The sequence below is a fragment of the Melopsittacus undulatus genome, chromosome 19 (genome assembly GCF_012275295.1).
Source record: "Melopsittacus undulatus isolate bMelUnd1 chromosome 19, bMelUnd1.mat.Z, whole genome shotgun sequence".
Taxonomy (NCBI): domain Eukaryota; kingdom Metazoa; phylum Chordata; class Aves; order Psittaciformes; family Psittaculidae; genus Melopsittacus; species Melopsittacus undulatus.
This window is the reverse complement of record NC_047545.1, coordinates 1,964,430-1,985,152: the sequence shown is the minus strand read 5'-3', so window position 1 is coordinate 1,985,152 and position 20,723 is coordinate 1,964,430. Positions and strand designations below refer to the sequence as shown.

At 51.6% G+C, this 20,723-nt stretch overlaps 1 protein-coding gene across 1 annotated transcript in view; it reads left to right on the top strand.

Annotated features, from left to right (window-relative positions):
* The window catches only part of INSR (insulin receptor), a 52,578-nt gene extending 39,781 nt beyond the window's left edge, over positions 1-12,797 (top strand). Inside the window, exons 12-21 of the mRNA XM_034070687.1 lie at positions 357-499; positions 1,124-1,283; positions 1,610-1,709; positions 1,959-2,026; positions 2,234-2,463; positions 2,771-2,881; positions 2,962-3,121; positions 3,883-4,012; positions 4,253-4,387; positions 6,508-12,797. Of these exons, the coding sequence (XP_033926578.1) occupies positions 357-499; positions 1,124-1,283; positions 1,610-1,709; positions 1,959-2,026; positions 2,234-2,463; positions 2,771-2,881; positions 2,962-3,121; positions 3,883-4,012; positions 4,253-4,387; positions 6,508-6,862 (1,592 nt within the window). The 3' untranslated portion in view covers positions 6,863-12,797. The remainder of the gene's footprint in view (positions 1-356; positions 500-1,123; positions 1,284-1,609; positions 1,710-1,958; positions 2,027-2,233; positions 2,464-2,770; positions 2,882-2,961; positions 3,122-3,882; positions 4,013-4,252; positions 4,388-6,507) is intronic.
* The last annotated feature ends 7,926 nt before the right edge of the window (positions 12,798-20,723 follow it).

Below are 20,723 nucleotides of genomic sequence, written 5' to 3'. Positions count from 1 at the left end.
GAGAGGGACTCGTCATCGGGGACTAGAGTGATAGGGGTAATGGGTTCAGACTGAAACAGGGGAAGTTCAGGTTAGATCTAAGGCAGAAGCTCTTCCCTCTGAGGGTGGTGGGACACTGGCACAGGGTGCCCAGAGGAGCTGTGGCTGTCCCATCCATGGCAGCATTCAAGACCAGGTTGGACGGGGCTTGGAGCAACCTGCTCTAGTGGAAGGTGTCCCTGCCCGTGGCAGGGAATTGGAACTGGGTGATATTAAGGTCCTTTCCAACCCAAACCGTTCTGTGTTTCTATGAAGTATTGGCAGCTTTGAATTTTGCTGAAGACATAAAACTATTATTAACATGAACTTGGTTCTAGCTAAGGCTGATGACATCGTTGGTCCAGTTACGCATGAACTGGTTGAAAAAAACACTGTGCATTTGAAGTGGCAAGAACCAAAGGAGCCAAATGGTCTCATTGTACTGTATGAAGTGAATTATGGACGTCTTGGGGAGACAGAGGTGAGAATTCCTGCTTGTTCCTTAGCCACAGCATGTTTGGAGAAGCAGATCCACCTGAGAGTCCAGGACTGTTCAGTCTTTAATAGCCTTCATGCTTATGGTGTTCTGTCCTCCCTGGCTTCCTTGTGCATGAACCAAGGTGACATAAAAATTAGTGAATTTATATCATCCGGAAGTCTGTTTGAGGCAACACAGGGGAATAAACGTCTGTGGTGCCAATTTGCCAACTTTCTGCATGGAGCTTTTTCTTAGGGATTGTATTTTATGGAAGGACAGAAACCATGGGGCTGACTTGAAGTTGTTTAGAGAAATGAAGAAAGCCTTGAGCAGCCAGAGCTGTGGTGGGCAGCCTTGAATGCCAGCAGCCTGTGGGCAGCAGGGCTTGCCAGCCCAGGTCAGGTTTCAGGGCTGAGCTCTAGGCCAGCAAATGGCACATGCTCGCTGTAATGTGAACTACTAAACTGTAAAATGTAAATCCAGGACAAAGCACTATATTGGAATAGCCCTGAGGATGTGAAAACTCTATTTGTGTGTTTGTCAGACAAGGAGGCGAGGTAGAGATCCTTGGGTGCTGGTGCAGGGCTGTGGGTCACAGATGCAGCCTTCCTCTTCTCTCCTCCTCAGGAAGCTCACTACTGCGTGTCCCGTAAGCATTTTGCCAGTGAGCAGGGCTGTAAACTCCGTGGACTGCAGCCTGGAAACTACAGTGTCCGTATCCGAGCTACATCACTGGCTGGGAACGGCTCATGGACAGAACCCACCTATTTTTATGTGGCCGATTACTGTGAGTTCATTTTGTTTGCAGTATTTAATTCCTGATAGAAACCCAGGTTGTTTTGGGAGGATGGGGGTTTAGCGAGCAGCACACAGAGAATGGAGGGGGGGTCATAAATACTGGCTATGCATCTACTTCCAAGGAACTGAAATTACTTACAATGCGTGGCTTTGCTTCATGAGGTCTCATTCTGACCAGCCATGTGTTCTGTGTCTAAAATAGCCTCTAGTTTTCTGTTTGTTCCACTTTACTGGGGGGATGGGGGGGGTTGTACTGAGGAAGAGGTTTGGATTTTGGACCTGTATAATATCTCCATCTCTCTCTTTCTCTCTTAGTGAATGCTCAGCCTAATATTGCTGTTATAATTGTGCCAATTATTTTTGCCATCATTATTGCTGGAATTATTGGAGCTGCTTATGTGCTTGTGAAAAAGAGGTGAGTGCAATTTTATCTTGTTTTCAGCAGAACAAGCAAAACTTCTCCCCATAGCTTTAGTTTATCTTTTGGGAGTGTTTGTTTTCTAATTTAGATAATGGTTGCAACACATGAATTTCATTGAGGAAATGTTTTGTGCCTTTGGAAACAGGGACAGTCTGTATTTGCTGCATGCTTTGGGAATTAATCAGACTGCCTTCTAATGTGTCAAAGGCTGCAAATGTGCTGAAGAGTTTGTGTCTCTTCTAGGCAAACTGAAGGACCAACTGGACCACTCTACGCATCCTCTAACCCTGAATACCTGAGCACCAGTGATGGTGAGAACAGTGAGGGCTTTCTGCACTGACTTACTGCTTGGGTGGCCATTGAGACAGTGCAGCCGTATGGGATTGGCATTGTCTTCAATGTGGTTTTCTAGTCTTACACACATAGTGTATCCTGTGGTGGTGCTGAACGAGGCTGCTACAGAAAGGTCTTTCAAAAGATGCTTGCTCAATTCAGAAACGTTTCCCTCTGCTCCACAGTCTATGTCCCCGACGAATGGGAGGTTCCACGAGACAAGATCACTCTCCTCCGAGAGCTGGGACAGGGCTCCTTTGGGATGGTGTATGAAGGGATTGCCAAGGACATAGTGAAGGGAGAGCCGGAGACTCGAGTAGCTGTGAAAACCGTGAACGAATCCGCCAGCCTCCGCGAGCGCATTGAGTTCCTAAATGAAGCGTCTGTGATGAAAGGCTTCAGCTGCCATCATGTGGTAAGCACCACGGGGTGCCTCGGATGAGCAGCAAGTCCCATCACTGATAGTGCTTTAGTGCTTTCAGAGCCTGACGTTCAGCTGACAAAAGCAGCCAGTCTGTGGAAGCAGTTGATTTAAAGAGCTTTTCAGATCACGTTCCATCAAATGCATCTGCCTGCATCATTTCGTGTTTGCTCTTTCAAAACTGCTCAGCATGACAAGGCTCTGTAGTGCCTTTTTCTGGGGTTTTGCCTTTCCTTTCAAGCTGGACCCTCCCTGGTGTGTTTGGACACAACCTTAAGGGGATTCCTCACTTACTTTCCAGGTTCGCCTCCTCGGGGTAGTCTCCAAAGGGCAACCTACTCTGGTGGTCATGGAGTTAATGGCACATGGAGACCTGAAAAGTTATCTTCGCTCCTTAAGACCTGATGCTGAGGTAAAGACAAGGAGAGATGGGAGCCTGTGGTGCAACAGAGTAACTTGATTTGAGGTTTACTCCTTCTTTCTTTATTGTAGAACAACCCAGGTCGTCCACCACCAATGCTGAGAGAAATGATCCAGATGGCTGCAGAGATTGCTGATGGCATGGCCTATCTGAATGCCAAGAAGTTTGTTCACAGGGATCTTGCAGCTCGTAACTGTATGGTTGCAGAAGACTTCACTGTAAAAATTGGAGGTATGTAGTCTGTGACCAGAGCACAGTTCCATGGGTCATGTTTTTGTGAAGCCTGAGACCCATGTGGCAAACACAGATGATGTTCACTGGCTGCCTCTGGAGATGCAGCATAGTAAGAACATCATCTCCTTTAGAGCCAGAGCAGCTTCTCTCACCTTCTCTATTCTCAAACCTCTATCCAAAAAGTTCATTGCCTGTCCAGCCTAAGCTGCCAAGGGTTATCTCACTGTTCTTTGCTTTCATGAGAATTGTGACAAAGAAGGTGCTCAATAGAACAAGCCAAGTGTTCATAATCCTGTCATGACGTCAGGTGCCTTTAAAAGTCATTTGTCTCCCACAAGAACCAGTTTTCAACCCAAACCTCTTTAGAAATAAGTACGTATGACATCTAAAAGTAAACCAAATCCCCACAGTGTGATGGTTTCTCAGACCTCTTTGAACTTATGGCCAAGGCAGTGGAATTTCAGGGCAAGGAGACCTCTGGTTTGCTTAAAGAGGCTGACTAAAAATAATGTTTAGAACAGAGGCTGTCACTAAAAGTTTTAGCTCTGGAGCCTCTATCGTGGCTCTGGAGGGGAAAGATGCAGGGAAAGCAAGGTGCTTTGGATGCTGATTGTGAGGTGAGAGATGACTGCAGCTTGGGCCATAGGAGGCTTGCTGGGTGTATGAAAATAGCCTGGCACGAAAGGAGGGCAACAGCCATCTGGAGATGGTGCACAGTAGAAGAGAGATGTTTAACACATCCCCTTTGCTCTTCTCAGACTTTGGCATGACCAGAGATATCTATGAGACGGATTATTACCGAAAAGGAGGCAAAGGACTGCTGCCTGTGCGGTGGATGGCACCGGAATCACTGAAGGATGGTGTTTTCACTGCTTATTCCGATGTGTGGTAAGTTGTCCTCTGCTGCAGTCTCAGATGGATTCCAGCTCAAGAACTCACAGTTTAACACACAGTTTAAATTGTGAGTTGCTGACTTCTTCAGAATACAGCCAAACCAAAAACATGGTTTAGAAGCCCTCTTCCTAAAAATACAGTGGTGTTCTTTTATACGTTCTCCAAAAGAAGACATTATCAATTGTAGACTTGCAGGATGTTTTATTCTCACCAGGAGCCTTCTCTCTTCCTTAGGTCATTTGGTGTTGTCCTTTGGGAGATAAGCAGCTTGGCAGAGCAGCCGTACCAGGGACTCTCCAATGAGCAGGTGCTAAAGTTTGTCATGGATGGAGGATACCTGGATCAGCCAGACAACTGCCCGGAGAGGCTGTAAGTACTAAAGCAAGGGACAAGCAACCAAGCTGCACTCTTTAGCTAAAGTGTGGCTCATGTGTCACCTCCTCTTGTCTGTGGGGGAGGAACAAAACAGACTTCAGTGAGCAGAACTTCAACCAATGTCATCCTTAGTGAGCCAGGAAATAAAGACCTGAACGAGCCTATTTCACTAGAAGGGAAATTAAACCAACTTGGACCTTACATTGTGAGCACAGATTCAAGAGCAGGAACTACAAAGGAGAGGAAGAGCTTAAAATACAAATAAGCACTGTATCAACTGCCCAAACAAAATGTTCTTCCTCCACTCTGGACTAGTGGGTGGCAGTTTATGGCATGTGGCTACTGAGGCTGCAAGGGAGCAGCTTGTTAATCCAAGGTCTGCTGAGGTTTTCTGTAGTTCATCTCCCTATAGCACATAAATAGTCTTGAGAATTACAGCCACTTCTTACCACTCACTTTCAGAAATCCAGTGTTGGCTTATGAGGAGGGAGAGGCAGGAGAACACTGTGCTGAGCCAAGAGCTGATTATCATAGAATCATGCAATGGTTAGGGTTGGAAAGGATCTTACAGTCATCTAGTTCCAAACTCCTGCTGTGAGCAGGGATGCCTTCCACTAGACCAAGTTGTTTCAAGCCCTGTCCAGCCTGACCTTGAACACCACCAAGGATGGAGCAGTCACAACATCCTTTAGCAGCCAGTTCCAGTGCCTCACAATTTTCACAGTAAAGAATTTCTTCCTTATATCCAGCTTCAATCTCCCCTATTTATGTCTGAACCCATTGCCCCTTGTACCTTATGTCCAAGGCCTGTTCATTTCTGTTGCAGGCTCATTGCTCCACCAAGAGCACAAGGCCAGCCTGCCTGCATGGTTAGGGAGAACAGAGGGCATGGGTGAAGACAGTAAAAACCACCTCACAGAGGTCACAAACTGAAGCCAGACATTCTCCTGCACTGGGGCTAAGGATTGTTATGCTTACCCGGGTGCTCCCTAAACTGCTCCTGGCAGAGGAATTGGAACAATCCCATTCCTCAGTGTTTAACCTGAGCAGGATGTTTGTCAGAAGGGTTTGAGGAGACACTGCTGAAGCAACGTGCAGCAGAGAGGGAAGGAGCCCTGGCTGGAACGGGGGATGCTGATAGTGACGTGCAGGTTCTGGTAACCTCTCACCCCAGCCTGCTTCCCGAGTCAAAAATAACCATGTTTTGTGCATATCCTCATGAAAAAAACCTGCTGTCCTGGACATTTGTCTCATGAACAGTAACAAACTCCCCTTAGAAACTTTATTTGTACTTGTAAGTTCGTTCTCTGTGGTGTCTGATAACATATGACCTCTTGCTGCAGCCGTTCCTTTGGGTGGGATGTTGATAGGATCTCTGTCCTCTGCACAGCCTCTCGTTTTCCTTGAAGCTTGAGGAGCTTTGTTATCTTTCAGGCAGAGTTAAAATTAAAAGGGAATGAATTAAAAAGTTGTGACCTGGCTCTAAGTGCCTGTGTGCACACGGAGAGCATGTGAACCGCAGCCGCGTTTCCTTCGGGAGCCAAGTTCAGAACAATTGGAGGAATTGGAAGGAATTTTTGATCTAGACAGAAACAGAATAAAAGAAGCCCCAGGAGCAAGAGGCAAATACAGAGATCCCCCTAAAGGGGCTACACGAAACCTGGACAGGGGCTTGGGACAAGGGCCTGTAGGGACAGGCCAAGGGGAATGGCTTGAACCTGCCCAAGAGAGGGGAGACTGAGCTGAGCTCTTAGGCAGAAGCTGTTCCCTGTGAGGCTGCTGAGGCGCTGGCACAGGGTGCCCAGAGAAGCTGTGGCTGCCCCATCCCTGGCAGTGCTCAAGGCCAGGTTGGACACAGGGGCTTGGAGCAGCCGCTGCAGTGGAAGGGGTCCCTGCCCATGGATGGGGTTGGAACTGAATGAGCTTTAAGGTCCCTTCCAACTCAAACTGTGCCATGATTCTATGATAAACAACTCAGTTGTAGTGTTGAAGGGGTAGCATGGGGGGGGGGAGGCATGAGTAGTCTGATGTGGACACCAACCTTGGTCTGTGCCAGCCCTGCCTACTTTGAATTGTTTCTTCCTCCCCCTGACCCTGTGTTTGTCCCGATCTAGGCACAGCCTGATGCAGATGTGTTGGCAGTACAACCCCAAAATGCGCCCCACCTTCATCGAGATCATTGAGATGCTGAAGGAGGACTTGCACCCCAGCTTCCACGAGGTCTCCTTCTTCTACAGTGAGGAGAACAAACCTCTCGAAACGGAGGAGTATGAGATGGACTTTGAGAACATGGAGAGCATTCCCCTCGATCCCTCCTCATACTCGCAGAGGGACAAAGCCCTGGGTCGGGACAATGGACCCTCCATGGCCCTCAAGGGGAACTATGAAGAGCACATACCTTACACTCACATGAACGGTGGCAAGAAAAACGGACGGATTCTCTCCATGCCCAGGTCAAGCCCTTCCTAACGCTTCCCATGTGGCCCAAGGGTTGTGTCTGCTTTTTTCCCCCTCCACAGATCTCAGGACTCTTGTTGTTGCTGCCACAGTGTATGACACACATCTATGAACTCGTCAGATTTTTAATCATCTTATGATTAATACTTTATTATTATCTTTCTTTTGCCAAGTTGACTGGCTGTCAGTGGACTTATCTGTGAACATAAATGGAAGAGGTTTCCATGGCTGCTGTCCCTCTGTAACCATGGTTTCAAAACAGGAAGCCACCGTGTACGTTCAACTGAAGGAGGAGCCTCCACGTTTGCCAACAAGAGACGTGAAACACGCTGGTATCTGAGCTCCAGTGTGGAACAAAACTGCAGGACAAGAGCATTTCCAGTCAAATTCCAGGCTTTCAGGCATTCACTACAGCTGAAGGATTCAACACATCAGACGGACGCGCCAGATCCTCACATTGACCAATAGCTGCTGCTTTCATACTTTTTCAATGGGTTAAATCCCAGGGGTGCGTGCGTTTGTGTGTGCAGTATATATATGTGGGGTGTATATGTATAGCAAAATATACACCTCTGGGGTTTTGTACATAAGTTTTGTATGTTCTCACAGAAGCTTTCCTCTTCTCGGAAGCGTCTACTTCTCTTTCCCATTTCCCTGGAGTGACTGAATCCCAAACAGATTATTTTTATACTGAGGACTCTTGGGAGTAGATTTTCTCTCATTAAAAGACAAGAAAAAAAGATGAGGAAAATGTGCTGGGAGCCAAAGGAGCAGAAATCTGAGATTTGTGGGTACCTTTCAAGACCAAACGAAGTTGGAGTCCCCTGTCCTCTCTGAGAGCCAAGTTTTCTGTCCTTACAGCATTGAGTATATATATTGTTTGTTGTAACATATTTAAGAGTATCTTTAGTTTAACTTTTAACTTCATATAAATTATTGACTGTTTATGATCCTTTCGGGGAGGGGATAATTTGGGGGATTGTTTGGTCTTAAAGTGGTCCAAAGATTTCAGAATGAACTAATTTTAGCCCATTACCCTTTTAGGAGCTATGAAGCACATGTTAAGTTTATACTTGACAAAGCTTTATAATACAGTTTCATGATTTATACAGTGCAGTCAGCCAGCTCCAGCTGAAGCCCTGAGATAAAGGAGTTTGGACTTCACTTGGTTGGTGAGGGCTGAAGGACACCAGAACATCCCCAAGCCTGAGTCCTGCTACTCCTTTGCCCCCACGTCCCTTGTGTTTCCTTCTGTGCTGCAGAACCAGCCGGCAAGAGGGGACGAGCAAGAACTCTGACCTTCAAAAGAGACACTAAAGCCAATCCAAAGCAGGAGAGCTCGAGGCTCTTGGCTCTGCACGTGAAGCAGGAGCTGAATAGGACTGTGGTCAGCTGCGTGCTGCCCATTGCTGCTGCTCGGGCGTCCAGCCTCGTGCTGCCTGTGGACCTTCCATGTTCCCCTCGGATTCCCTGTGTCCTGCCCAGGCCGCTTGCAGCTCTTCGGGATGTCAGCTTTCGTCTTCTGGACTGTGCTTTGTTTTGCTGCTGTTTGCATAAAAGACTGAGCTGGTCAGCATAAGGTGTTGGGAAATGATTGTGAAACTAACCATGTCTTGTGGTGGTGATGGAGGTGCTAGCAGGGAGAAGTGCTAAAGCAAGAAGTGCAGATGATTGATGTCGCAGGCCCTTGTCATTTAGGAGGTGGTTTGAAAAGGGGAGGGAGATGCTCAGTCCTTGAGCTGCTTTGTGCTCCCTGCCAGGAGAAAACAAGGTTCTCCTGACCCTGTGAGAGTGGGGACATGGAACTGGTGTGTGGCTTCTTATTCCAGCCCAGGTGGTGCTGCTGATTCCTCCCTGTAAGCAGATGAAAGGGGGACTTGAGCCCACTCCACTGATGGCTGCAGCATCAGGGGAGGATGATGGGCTTTGAGCACCACCGTGAGCTGTTGGGCCCTTGTGCTGGTTGCATCTGGTCGGTTCAGCCAAAGGGAGAGGGTGCAGGTTGCTCACAAGGTTAGGTGGAAGATACATGGTCCAGCCATAGGTAAGAACCTTTGCTTTCAAAAGGCCTCGTTTACATTTCTTCTGCTTTACAAAGTAGTAACTGCTCAGCAGCTCTGTGCTACACGGCAGAAAAGACATTCTCACACTTTTCTAAGGAAGAGAAGTTTTTCTTATTAGAAATTTTTTATTTATTTTAATATATAAAACACTGTAAAAAGAAAAAACAGACAATTTGCTTTCTTAAACACACAGAACGTGTGACTTTGTATCCGTAAACTCTTGGCAGGTGGATGTGGTTGGGATTATTTGTGTCCTGTTCTGGTGCAGTCTACCTCAGTGTTTCTTAAGGATCATTTTAATATGCACCTTTAAACCTGTTTAAATCCTCTGGCCTGGGCCTATTGTGGATCAGGGAAAATCAGTATCAGCTGATTCCAATGCTGGGGACCATTCAGGGAAGGGAATGGGTAGAAGAAGGGTTCATCACTGATTTAGTGATGATTTACAGGGAAGGATAGAAGCAATTTACAGATCTGGATCTGATGTTCTGATGCCATCCTCTTATTTCTGTTGTGATCTAAAACAAAGAGAGCAAAAGAGCCATTTAAATGTTTGGATTTTAGGGAACGGATGACCTAAAGGAATAGACTGGAGCAGCGGTGGCCAGTGTGGAGCTGGGACTGACGACCCCGTGCTGCTGGGTTGGGGTATCTCGGTCACTGCGCACAGGTATGATGTGACCTCCAGAACTAAACCTTCCCCAGCATGTCCTTGTTTTGATAACCTTGTAAGCTGCAGTCATATCCCGACTGTGGGAATAGAAGATCTTTGCTACATCAAAACATTGGAACCTTGTATTGGGTCTAGGCTTAACTTCCACTGATACTGGTTGGCCCACTGTGAACATGCGGTTTGTGATGCTCGGGTCCCTGCGCCGAACCCAGCGGTGCTCTGGATCCAGTCTGTGTGTAAGGCTTATTCCAGTCATCCTTCCTGCATTGTGCCAAGGGTGAGGAAGGGCATGTGGTGCTAGTGGTGAGGATGTTGGGTTTCCCCTTTCTGAAGACAAAAACCTAACACTAGCAGTTGCCACTGTGGCTGTTAAAGATGGCACTCACTCGCCTATGGAATTAGGAAGGATAAATGAACATCACCCCTAATGCCCAGCTCTCACTGGAAAATCCTTTACTCTCTGCTGGCAGCTGACACTTTGGTCTCTATTGTTGGATGATCCTCGCCCTGGGAATGCCCAAGTCCCTACTTGGATCTTGCTGATGCCTGTTCAGAGACACTGGGGGTTGTGTACCAGTTGGGATCGCACGTGCGAGGTGAAACCTCTGTGCCCGCTGTTGTGGAGGGCTGCATGACAATGGTTTGGGTTGGAAGGGACCTTAAAGCTCATTCGGTTCCAACCCCTGCCATGGGGACACCTCCCACTGGAGCAGCTGCTCCAAGCCCCATCCAACCTGGTGTTGGGACAGAGAACTTCCCACTTGTAGGTTCAACCTGTGCAGGAGCAGCTGTGGCCTCCTTTGTGCAGCTCTGTGACAGGGATTGTTCCCCATATAGCCAGAACTTCCCCATCTCTCCAGCCAGTGAAGCAGGAGGTTCCTGTGCTCTGCTGCATTCCTCACTGAGCTTTGAAGCCTGAGAGGGGAGAGGTTCCTTGGAGATGTCTGCACATTGAATTCAATGGCCACTTCCTGAACGCCTCTTGTCAATCTGGTACTTGCAGTACAGTGCAGCATCGTGATGCTTGGCTGCTAGGTTAGAAACGTGTCTGTCTCAGCTGCTTGTAAATACTCCGTTGTGTTGTAAAATAGAAGAGCTAATAACAAACTCTGTGCCAGCACTGGGTTGGGAAAGGTGATAGGAACTAGACTACACCAGCACGAGGTGTTTTCTGTTGGTCAGAAAGCAGCTGTGTTGCTGTGGAAGAGGCTGCTTTTAGGATGCTGAAGGGTACTCTTCATTTGTATTATAGTGATGGGACACTTTGCTTCACTTTAGTATGTTGTGTATAATGTTGGTATCTCTTTTGGAAAGACCTCAAAAGTCGCTTAATGTGTTACTGACCTAACGATGATGAAGGCAAAAAGACAGGAGCAGGAAGGGTGCTGGAGTGGTTATACTGGAGCCTCCATTTTAGGAGAAGGAGAGAGGCCATCGAGTTCCCTCTTCACATCACTGTGATACAAAGATGGACCCTGTGGTATTCCGGGCCCCTCGCTGCGAGCAGTGATTCCCGATGCCAAGACTGGAACCTTGTCCGAGTCAGGAAGTACAATATCTATGTGCCATATGAAAACCTTCCTCTCAAGGCTGTGCTCGGTGCTCCCATACCCCTGTGAGATGGGTTCAGAGCAAGAAGCTGCAGCTGACCCCTCTGATCCTCTTGCTGTGTCCCAGCCTCCCAGGAAGCTGGGATTTTGCAGGCATGGCCATGATGGGAATCCCGACCCCTCTGCCAAGGAGCCACTGCCCCCCATGGAATCCTGTGCGCGTGGTCCAGGGACAGAGCTGATGGATGGATTCAAATGGAGATGTGGTTCTATCAGACATACATGAAACCTGCAGTAAGATTCGGTTGGTATTTGTAGGAACTTAACTGAATTTGGCCTTTTTCATTACCTTCTGCTTGGCTCTGTGTGAACTCCGCTCGGATCCCGTACGTGAGCATCAGTGTAAGAGCATTAACGTGTTCAACCCATTCTGTTCCTCTCGCCTTGTCACGAGCATCACAGGAGCAAAGCCTATTCACACAATTGGCTTTTGGAGGAACTTGACTGTTCAGAAGCAATCCTAAACCCACCGTTGTTAGCAGATCTGCTGTCGTTCAATGTGTATTTCCTTTTAACATGAACCTGCTTCTCCTTCTCAAAAGTAAGCACTTATCCCTGCAGTTTTGGCAGATCACCTGCAGCACAATGCAAACTCTAAGGGGGCAGGGAGAGAAATGACTTTAAATGGTGTATAATAAAGCTGGTATTAACTCCTGCAGCCTTGGTTTATTTGGGGGGGGTTATTTGCGAGCAGCAGAACCTCCCTGTTCTGGCAGTGATTTTGGTCTGAGATGGTTTCCAAGTGATGGTACTGAGCAGTTCTCTTAGTCCACATGGTTCCTATGGGAGCGAGTCCATTCGGGAGCCCCTGGGGTGGTTCTGGTACCTAAAGAGGAACCAGTGGTAGAGTTTAAACATGGGCGCAGATGCTCTCGCATTGCTGAGTTCCAGCCCCTGTTAAGTCCCAGTGTCACCAGTAAGCTTGAGCTCAGGGCTCATTACCCAAGAGATCCGAGCTGGACTTGGCACCAAAGCTCTCCTGTTAATGCAGCAGCACTTCCACCATCTTAGTGTCCAAGTGCTGCTCCCAGAACTGAGTCCCATGGAAAACTGGGGGATGGAGAATGTCAGAAAGGTCATTTCTCAGTCTAAAAGACAAAGTTATTCCAAAAGGAAAAGCCTTTTGCTTTAGTTTAGGGAATGGCTTTATTCCTGCAGTATCACAAGTGGATTGTGCTTGAGGACCTGCATGGATGGGGGTACTGGACATCAGCTTCATCAAACACAGCCAAACAACCCCCAATGCTTTCTGCTTACATGTAAGATGGTTTCAGTTACGTGGCCAGTGATGGTTTGGGGGTGTTCTGTTCTCTTTAACCTTGCTGCTCCCACTTTGTGCCTATGGAAGGTTCCAGGAGACAAACAGTATGGCAGAGACCTCTGGTTTGAACTCAAAGGATCCAACAGGCCATGAGCTGCTTTCCAAGGAAGACAAAAGACAGAAAACTGTTCCCCTTGATGTATTGTTCTCAGAGATGAGCCAAGCAGTGACGTGTACAGGAATATGTTTGGGTGTTAAGGAGAAAGGAGTCTTGCTGTGTCAGACGATTGAACAATTTAACTGTTTCTATGAACATGCTGAATAAATGATCCAGGAGTAACTGTTCAGTTCGTGTCTGTCTCTGTGCAGCACTAAGTGCTGCTTTACCACACAGAAAGCGCTGAATTGGTGCCTGTATTATGTGTGTATATATCTATGTACACATCTGCCACTTGAACTCCTCTGGCCCATGGCTTGGCCTCAGTGGGGGTTCCAGCAGCCTCATGCCATTGGGTAAACACTGTAAAAGGGATTCCTTCCACTGGGATCAGTGAGAGCTGCATCTCTGATGTGTTGTGTGGAGCTGCATCTGCTGTGTGTGGAGCTGCATCTGCTGTGATGTGTGGAGCTGCATCTGCTGTGTTGTGTGGAGCTGCATCTGCTGTGTTGTGTGGAGCTGCATCTGCTGTGATGTGTGGAGCTGCATCTCTGCTGTGTTGTGTGGAGCTGCATCTGCTGTGATGTGTGGAGCCAGGACAGGCTCCTGCACAGGCAGTTGGAATAGCACAGGTTGGAGAATGGGCTTCATCCTGCTCCTGTAGCCAAGCACCAGGAACCGCCTCCCTTCCTGCTCTGCAGGTGCCAAATCTTCCTAACCTGGATCTTCATTTGCTCCACAGAGGTGAGGTTCCCTCCTGCTCGGCTGCACCAGTGAGACCAGGGCCTTGCTGCTGTTCTTTCCCTTCCATATCCCAGCACTCAGTTCTTGTACCTGTTTCCATTCAGCAAAAGCTGAACGGATGGGCAGGGAGGGAGGTGATGGTGCTGATGCCTCTGAACATGGGATGCGGAGCTGGCCCTGCTTGACTTGGGCACACCAAGGAACTCAGCTGGACCTGAGCTCTTCCCTAAGCCCATCTGGAGTTCTACTGATGAGCAACAAACTGGTGTTTTGAGATGGTTTGGAGCTGCTTCTTGTGGCTGAAGCTTCTTCTCTGGGCATCTGAATGGGCAAAATCAAGCAAAGCCCCACAGCTTGAACCTGCTGCCATAGGTTTGCTGTTGCAGAGAGGCTGCAGAGGCCATTGCCCCACATCCCTCCTCCAGGCTGTGGGCACAGCTCTGCTTCGGTGACCCCCAAACCATGCCGGACATGGGGTGTGCGGCACAGACCTCACCATCCATCCACCAGAGCAGCCTCCATCTCTGCTCCCGGTCGAGCTCCCATGCACTTGAGAGGAGTTAAAGCTGAATTCCTCCTTGCTCTCACTGTTCCCTGGAGCTCAGGGTAATTGCTATGGTGAGAGCTGCCAAAGCTGCGGTCTCTGAGTAACTGGTGTGTGAGTGGATCCTGCCCTGTGCTCGGGGCAGTGGGATGAGGAGCGTGTGCTCAGCTCCGGGGATGGGAGCTGAAGAGCCTGTGTCTCACCTGCATGGGTTCCATGCTCCACTATTGCTTCATCCCAGGTAGGACTGGGACCTGCTCAGCTCTGGGGTCTCTGTTGCTGCCCAAGCTCAGCCCACAAGGACAAGGGATGCGTTAAGAGGAGCCTTGAGGCCTCTCAGCCCCTGGCAGGGTGAGCGATGGCGCAGGCCCACAAGGGAGCAGGAAGCCGTTTGGGGCAGGCTCCATCGCCGCAGCCATCACTGCTCCTGCACCTCAGGGGGCTCCTGCACCGGGTGCTTTGGGTCCGCATCCCCCCGGGTGCCTCTGCGGGACCCATCCGGACCCTGCCAGGGTGGGAGCTGAGCCATGAGGGAGGCGGCTCCGCTTGTGCCATCGGAAAGGGGAAGTGGTGAGAACGTGGAGCCGGAGGCCCCTGTGCCGCTTCCCCCCTGAGCCGCTGCTCCAGCACCGGGATGAGCTGGGGCTGCGGATGCCGGAGCACCGGGACCCTGCCAGCGCGATGCCTGCGGCCATAGGGGTAAGTGGAGCTCATCTCCCTCCGAGGCCTGGTGAGGAAGCCCCAAGTGCTGGGTGCCTTCAGCCTCCCCCGTGCCTGTGTGTGAGCTGGGGAGCCTCAGCCTGCAAGGTCCGGGTTCAATCCGGTGTCCCCCAGGGGTGGCTGAGCACCCTGTGGGTGCTGCTGGTAGCTCCACACAGCCCAAGGCTTGTGAGGATGCCTTGGGGCTGGATTCAGGCTGAGCACAAAGGGGTCTGGGTCCCCCTAACCCCCCCAGCACTGTTCACCCTGCTTAGTGTGGAGGATGAAGCAGAGGGGATGTGGGGAGGGTTTGGGGCAGGGGATGCTCTGGGGTTTGTGGCCAGGGGAGGGAAATGCTCTTCACCACCTGCCTTTGCATGGGCTCCACACCATGGAGGTGCCTGTGGCCGTTCCCCAACCAGCTGCACCATAAGCAAGGGGTGGGGAGCGGAACCCGGAGCCAGCCTGGGCTATGGGGTTAATGCCAATGGGGAGCAGGGCCTTGGAGAGCTCAGGGTGAGGAATCACATCTCTTGCAGCAGTTTGGAGATGGGAAGGGCTTGGGGAAGAGCCCTTGGCAGGGGATGGGGACGTGCTGAGAGCTGCAAGATGGGAGCTGATGCTGGGGATGAACAGGGTCTGGTGCCTTCCCTCACACAGGCTCTGCAATGGCACTCAATGCCAGAGGTTAAAACAGCAAAGTCTTCCTCTGTGTTGAAGGTGAAGGTGTCTCTTACCCAGGTGAAGGCAATGCCCCTGTGGATCTGCTTTAAGGTGCTGGTTTGGCAGCTGAGAGCCAGGAATGGAGCAGGGAGGCTTTGCCAGAGAGGGGAAGGGGGTTACGATGTTAACAGCTCATGTTCTGCTTCTATCCACAACCATCCAGGGCTTGCTTTGTGCTATGGGGCCACTCATCCCCCAGCCCTGCTGTGGGAAGCCACTGGTGCAGGTGGGAACAGGGACCAGGAATCCCTCCCTGGCCACAGCTTCCATCAGCTGATGCTCTGACAAAACACTTGGCTCCTGCACTCCCCCCTTGGCAGCCCCAGGGCTGCCGCCTGCAGCTGCCTTAGACCGAGCTCTGCCTTAGACCGAGCTCTGCCGTGCTCCGTCTCTCGCCTCCTGCCCGGCTCACCCCTTGCCCCCAATGTCAGACTCACTGCTCAACCACTCCTGGCCATCGTTCTCCAGGCGCTGGAAGAAGAGATGGTCCTTTAAGAGAGGTAACGGCCCCTGCATGGGGCGCTGGGCTGTGGGGCAGGAGCGCTGGGTCCCCCGGGGTGGGTGCACCCCTCTCTATAGGGAGCACTGCTTGGGTGTTGGTTCATGCTTTTCCTCCCGTTTCATGGTCTTTTGAAGGCAAAGAAGAGCTTTGAGGAGCTGGGGAATGGGTTAAACTCAGCTTCTGGTTTTGTAATACAACTTGTGCCGTTGCTGCCAAAGAGCCGGAGGTGCCGGTGCCTGCGGCTGCCCGGCCAGGGCTGAGCCTTGTGTTGAGTTTGGTGCTTGAGCAGATGCTGGGGTCAAGGTTCCTCCAGTCCCTCAGAGGGCTGAGGAGCAGAGCCCTGCACGGCCCGAGCCGAGGGGTTTGTGTGGCACTGGTTGAGCATCAGCAGGGATGGGGAATGGCAGCAGGGATGTGAATCCAGTCCCAGTGCAGTGCCCTGACTTGGGAAGAGGGGCCTGAGAGCTCTGGGAAGGTGTTTGAGGTCCTGGAGGATGTGGATGCTCCTGTCCCTGCCTGCAAACCCCTCCCTCGGGCTGGTGCCTTTGGGTACCTATATCTGTGGCATTACATCTCTCTATGCTCTTTATCCTTCATCACCTTCACCCCCCAAAACTCTCTTCCAGTATGGACATGCAAGAGACCAAGATCCACACTGAACGGTCAGAGGAAGGTTCATTCAGAGCAGGAGGCAGGGTCCGATCTGTGGGGAGCCCCTGAGCCCTGCTGGGACATCCCCCTCCCATCCCCGCAGTGCCAAACTGGGGTCGTGATGGGCTCCGGACCCCTCATCCTCCCGGTGCCCCTGAGCTGCTCCCGTCCCTCTGCCCTTCACACCCGGCCCCGCGATAACGGAGCCGCTGCGCAGGGTGGGAGGTGCTGAGCACCTTTATCTGCTCCCCTCCTCCGGCCGTGCTGTGGGGCCCATAGCGGGCACAGCGAGCTCAGTGCCTGCCCTAGAGCCGTGGGCACAGCGAGCTCAGCTCCTGCCCTAGAGCCGTGGGCACAGCGAGCTCAGTGCCTGCCCTAGAGCCGTGGGCACAGCGAGCTCAGCGCCTGCCCTAGAGCCGTGGGCACAGTGAGCTCAGCGCCTGCCCTAGAGCCGTGGGCACAGTGAGTTCAGTGCCTGCCCTAGAGCCGTGGGCACAGTGAGCTCAGTGCCTGCCCTAGAGCCGTGGGCACAGCGAGCTCAGTGCCTGCCCTAGAGCCGTGGGCACAGCGAGTTCAGTGCCTGCCCTAGAGCCGTGGGCACAGTGAGCTCAGTGCCTGCCCTAGAGCCGTGGGCACAGCGAGCTCAGCGCCTGCCCTAGAGCCGTGGGCACAGTGAGCTCAGTGCCTGCCCTAGAGCCGTGGGCACAGTGAGCTCAGCGCCTGCCCTAGAGCCGTGGGCACAGCGAGCTCAGCGCCTGCCCTAGAGCCGCGGTGCCCACAGCCCCGGGGACCCGCAGGGCTGGAACCGGGTGTGTTTGATGCCCGTGATGCTCTCTGTGGTTTCCCAACAGGCAGGAAATGCCCTCACGCCCTGGTCCTTCCTTCCTCTTGACATTGTTTTCACGTAGCAGAACTAAGCCCTTGTCCTGACACGTTTAGGGTGGACCCGCAGGGTGCTCTGGTGTTGGGACGAGGTGAAGAGCTCGTATCCGTGTTTCCTCTGGTGTTCCCTCCAGCAGCACCAGTCAGGCTCCAGGGTCACCCTGCACCGAGCACTGGAACAGGCAGCTGAGGCTGGGCCACCAGGTTCCAGCACTGGGGGCATTGATGCTCCTCCTGCCATAGCTGCATCTCCAGCCTATCCAAAGGGAATCAGGCGGTTGCAGGAGGGAGGTTTTGACTGCAGGTCCCAATTGGAAGTGTTCAAATCCCTGTCCCTGGGCTCCAATTGCAGCAGCACAGGGACAAACCAGCTCAAGGGGCAGATCCCACTCTCCCCACAGCACCACAACCCTTGAGAGGGTCCCATTGCTGGTGCCTGTCCCTGCTCCCTTCCTCCCTCCGCACACAGCAGCCCAACCATCACTGTTTGCCTGCAGGGAAGCCCTGGCAAAGAGCAGCAGAGCCCCCCTTGTGCACAGGGAATTCCTCTGCTGAGGCTGCTCCCTGCAGCAATAACCTTTTATGGTTCCCAGCCAGAGGCGAGTTAAGCAACTGCAATACCCAATCTGCTCCGTGTCCTCCTAAAGCAAACAGCATCTGCTCTTGGAAGCATCATTGTGTCATCCCAGCTGCAGCTGAGTGAAGGTGACTGCTGCCAATGCCCCATCCCCTCACCATCAGGTTTGATGGAGCACGGCTGCTTCTGGAACACAGACTACAGGAGACTCGAGGGGCTCTGGGGTTTGCCTTCCTATATGGGTGATTGCCTTGATCTTAGGGATGCTCAGAGCCCCCCCGGACCTGTCTCCTTCCCGTGTGTGTCCACACTGGCCCTTCCTTGCTCCCTGCACCAGCACCTGATGCCTGATGTGGTTTTCCCCTCCAGCAGCTCCAGCATCCCCTCAGCTCAGCCCCACACATGGTGCCAGCCCAGCATCAACCAGCAGAGGTGTCAGATGCAGGGAGCCCTGAATCGTCCCCTCTGGTGCTCACACATTGCCTAAAATGGTCTCCCATGGCTGGAGCCCTGCGTGTGCCTCCTGCAGCCTCCCTGCTCCTCAGAGCCCGGTGCACATCTGATTTACTGTGTGTTGAACCGGGTGTCTGAAGCCTCCGGGCAGGATTTAAGTGCTTTGGTGGCTCTGGAGGGGTCTGCTGAGTGCAGCCGATGCCTTGGCTGACTGCTGAGCCCTGCAGAGCACAGGGAATGTGTTCCAGGCCTCCAAAGAGCTGCCTCTGTTCCAGGATCCAGCTCAGAGCTGCAGCCTGCAGCCCAGTGCAGGCCCACGGCAGCCTTGGCAGCCTGGCTGGGAGGGAAAAGCTCTTTGGCTCAGCTAAAGCTCAGCTCAGGGCTCCGGCTGCTGCCTCTCGGCTCTTTGATGCTTCCTCTATGGGCAGCTGCTGCTGCAGGGGATGGTGAGAGCAGGGATCTCCTTTCCCTTCCTTCCCTGGGTACCTCAGCCTTCATCCCAGCCTCTTTTGGGGGCTCAGTGGCTTTTCCTGCCCGTTGATCATTATGGATGTGGCTCATGGACATCCGGAGCAGGAATTTGTCTATTCATGAACAGTGTCTAGTGGATTCTACAGCCTGTTTCAAACTTCCTCTGCTCTTAGATCTCAAACCCCCTTACTTAAAATAGTGCTTCATAGATGCTTTCTTTCTCTATTATTCATAGACCCCCATTTGCAATGACCACATGCATTTAAACACCTCAAACGCTCCTTAAGACCCAAACCCTGGTGTCTGCAGCGTGCAGGAACAAACCTCCAACCCCTCCTGCACGTGTGCTGCTGCCTTCACGTTGGCACCAGGCAGTTTCTGGCTGCATCGCACAGCAGGATGTGAGGTTTCCAAGAGGGTCCTTTTAACAGTGTCTTCCTCATAGTCATGGGTTTACACTTGGCTTTCCTGGAGTATGATGGGTTTCTAGCAGTTTCTTGCTGGTTTTTCCCCCATTGGACACATATGGATGCCCACAGCCTCTTGCTATTGTTCTCTGTATCTTCAGGGACCCATGACTGGTCCTTTGGCCAACAAGATCATCCAGTTCCAACCCCCTGCCATGGGCTGGGACACCTCACACTAAACCATGGCACCCAAGGCTTCATCCAACCTGGCCTTGAACACTGCCAGGGATGGAGCATTCACAACCTCCCTGGGCAACCCATTCCAGTGCCTCAGCACCCTCACAGTCAAGAAGTTCTTCCTTAGATCCAATCTAAACTTCCCCTGTTTAAGTTTGAACCCGTTCCCCCTTGTCCTGTCACTACAGTCCCTAATGAAGAGTCCCCCCCCAGCATCCTTATAACCCCCTTCAGACACTGGAAGCTGCTCTGAGGTCTCCACACAGCTTCTCCAGGCTGAACAGCCCCAACTTTCTCAGCCTGGCTCCATACAGGAGCTGCTCCAGCCCCTGAGCATCCTCGTGGCCTCCTCTGGACTTGTTCCAACAGCTCCATGTCCTTTTCATGTTGAGGGCACCAGAACTGCACACAATGCTCCTGTGTGGGGAACATCCACATGAGTGAGTGGCACCAGGACAATGATGTGCTCCCACTACTGCTTGGTATCCCCAGTGTCACACTTATGTGGCTGCAGTCTGGCTCCAAAAGCAGAATCCTTCATTCCTTACAGGTGGAAATAAGATCATTGTCAGTGTTTTATTCATAGATCTCAATGTCAGGAACATCCAAACCCAGTGTTTTGAGCAGTATGTTCAAAAAGGGGCTTAGCTCTTCTCTTTCACTGCACTCTGCAGTACAGGACATGCTGCAAGGGATGGTGCAAGCCTGGATTGAGGGATGAGGTTTCTGCTGCTAGGGAATCCCTGCACCAGATTCCTGCACAATGAAGGCTGCTGAGGTTGCCTGGCAATGCCTGCCTGCAAGGGGCATGGGCACAGAGGGCATGGGGAGCATTTCAGTGCTGCCCAATGTCACCTGTGTGCGGCTGACCCCACATCCCTGCTGGGACCTTCTCTGTGTTGCAGGGTCTGACTGCAAGCCGAGCTTACGGGAACTCACTGACCGCAGCACCCCTCCTTTGGAGAGCCACAACCCCAAAAGCTTCCTCCCGTCCCTGACTGCTGAGGATGACTCCTTCTGCACCAGCATGGCTGAGGAAAAGGCAAGTGTCCCTTTGCCCCAGTGCAAACTGCATGGTCACACCACATTCAGAGGGGTCGGTGGTGGGGGAAAGGAATCGATCCACATTATCAAGGAATACAGGGTTACATTGCTTATGCTGCTGGGGAAAACCAGACCTATGTGCTTCCTATTGGTGTGAAGGGGAATCTCGGGGTCT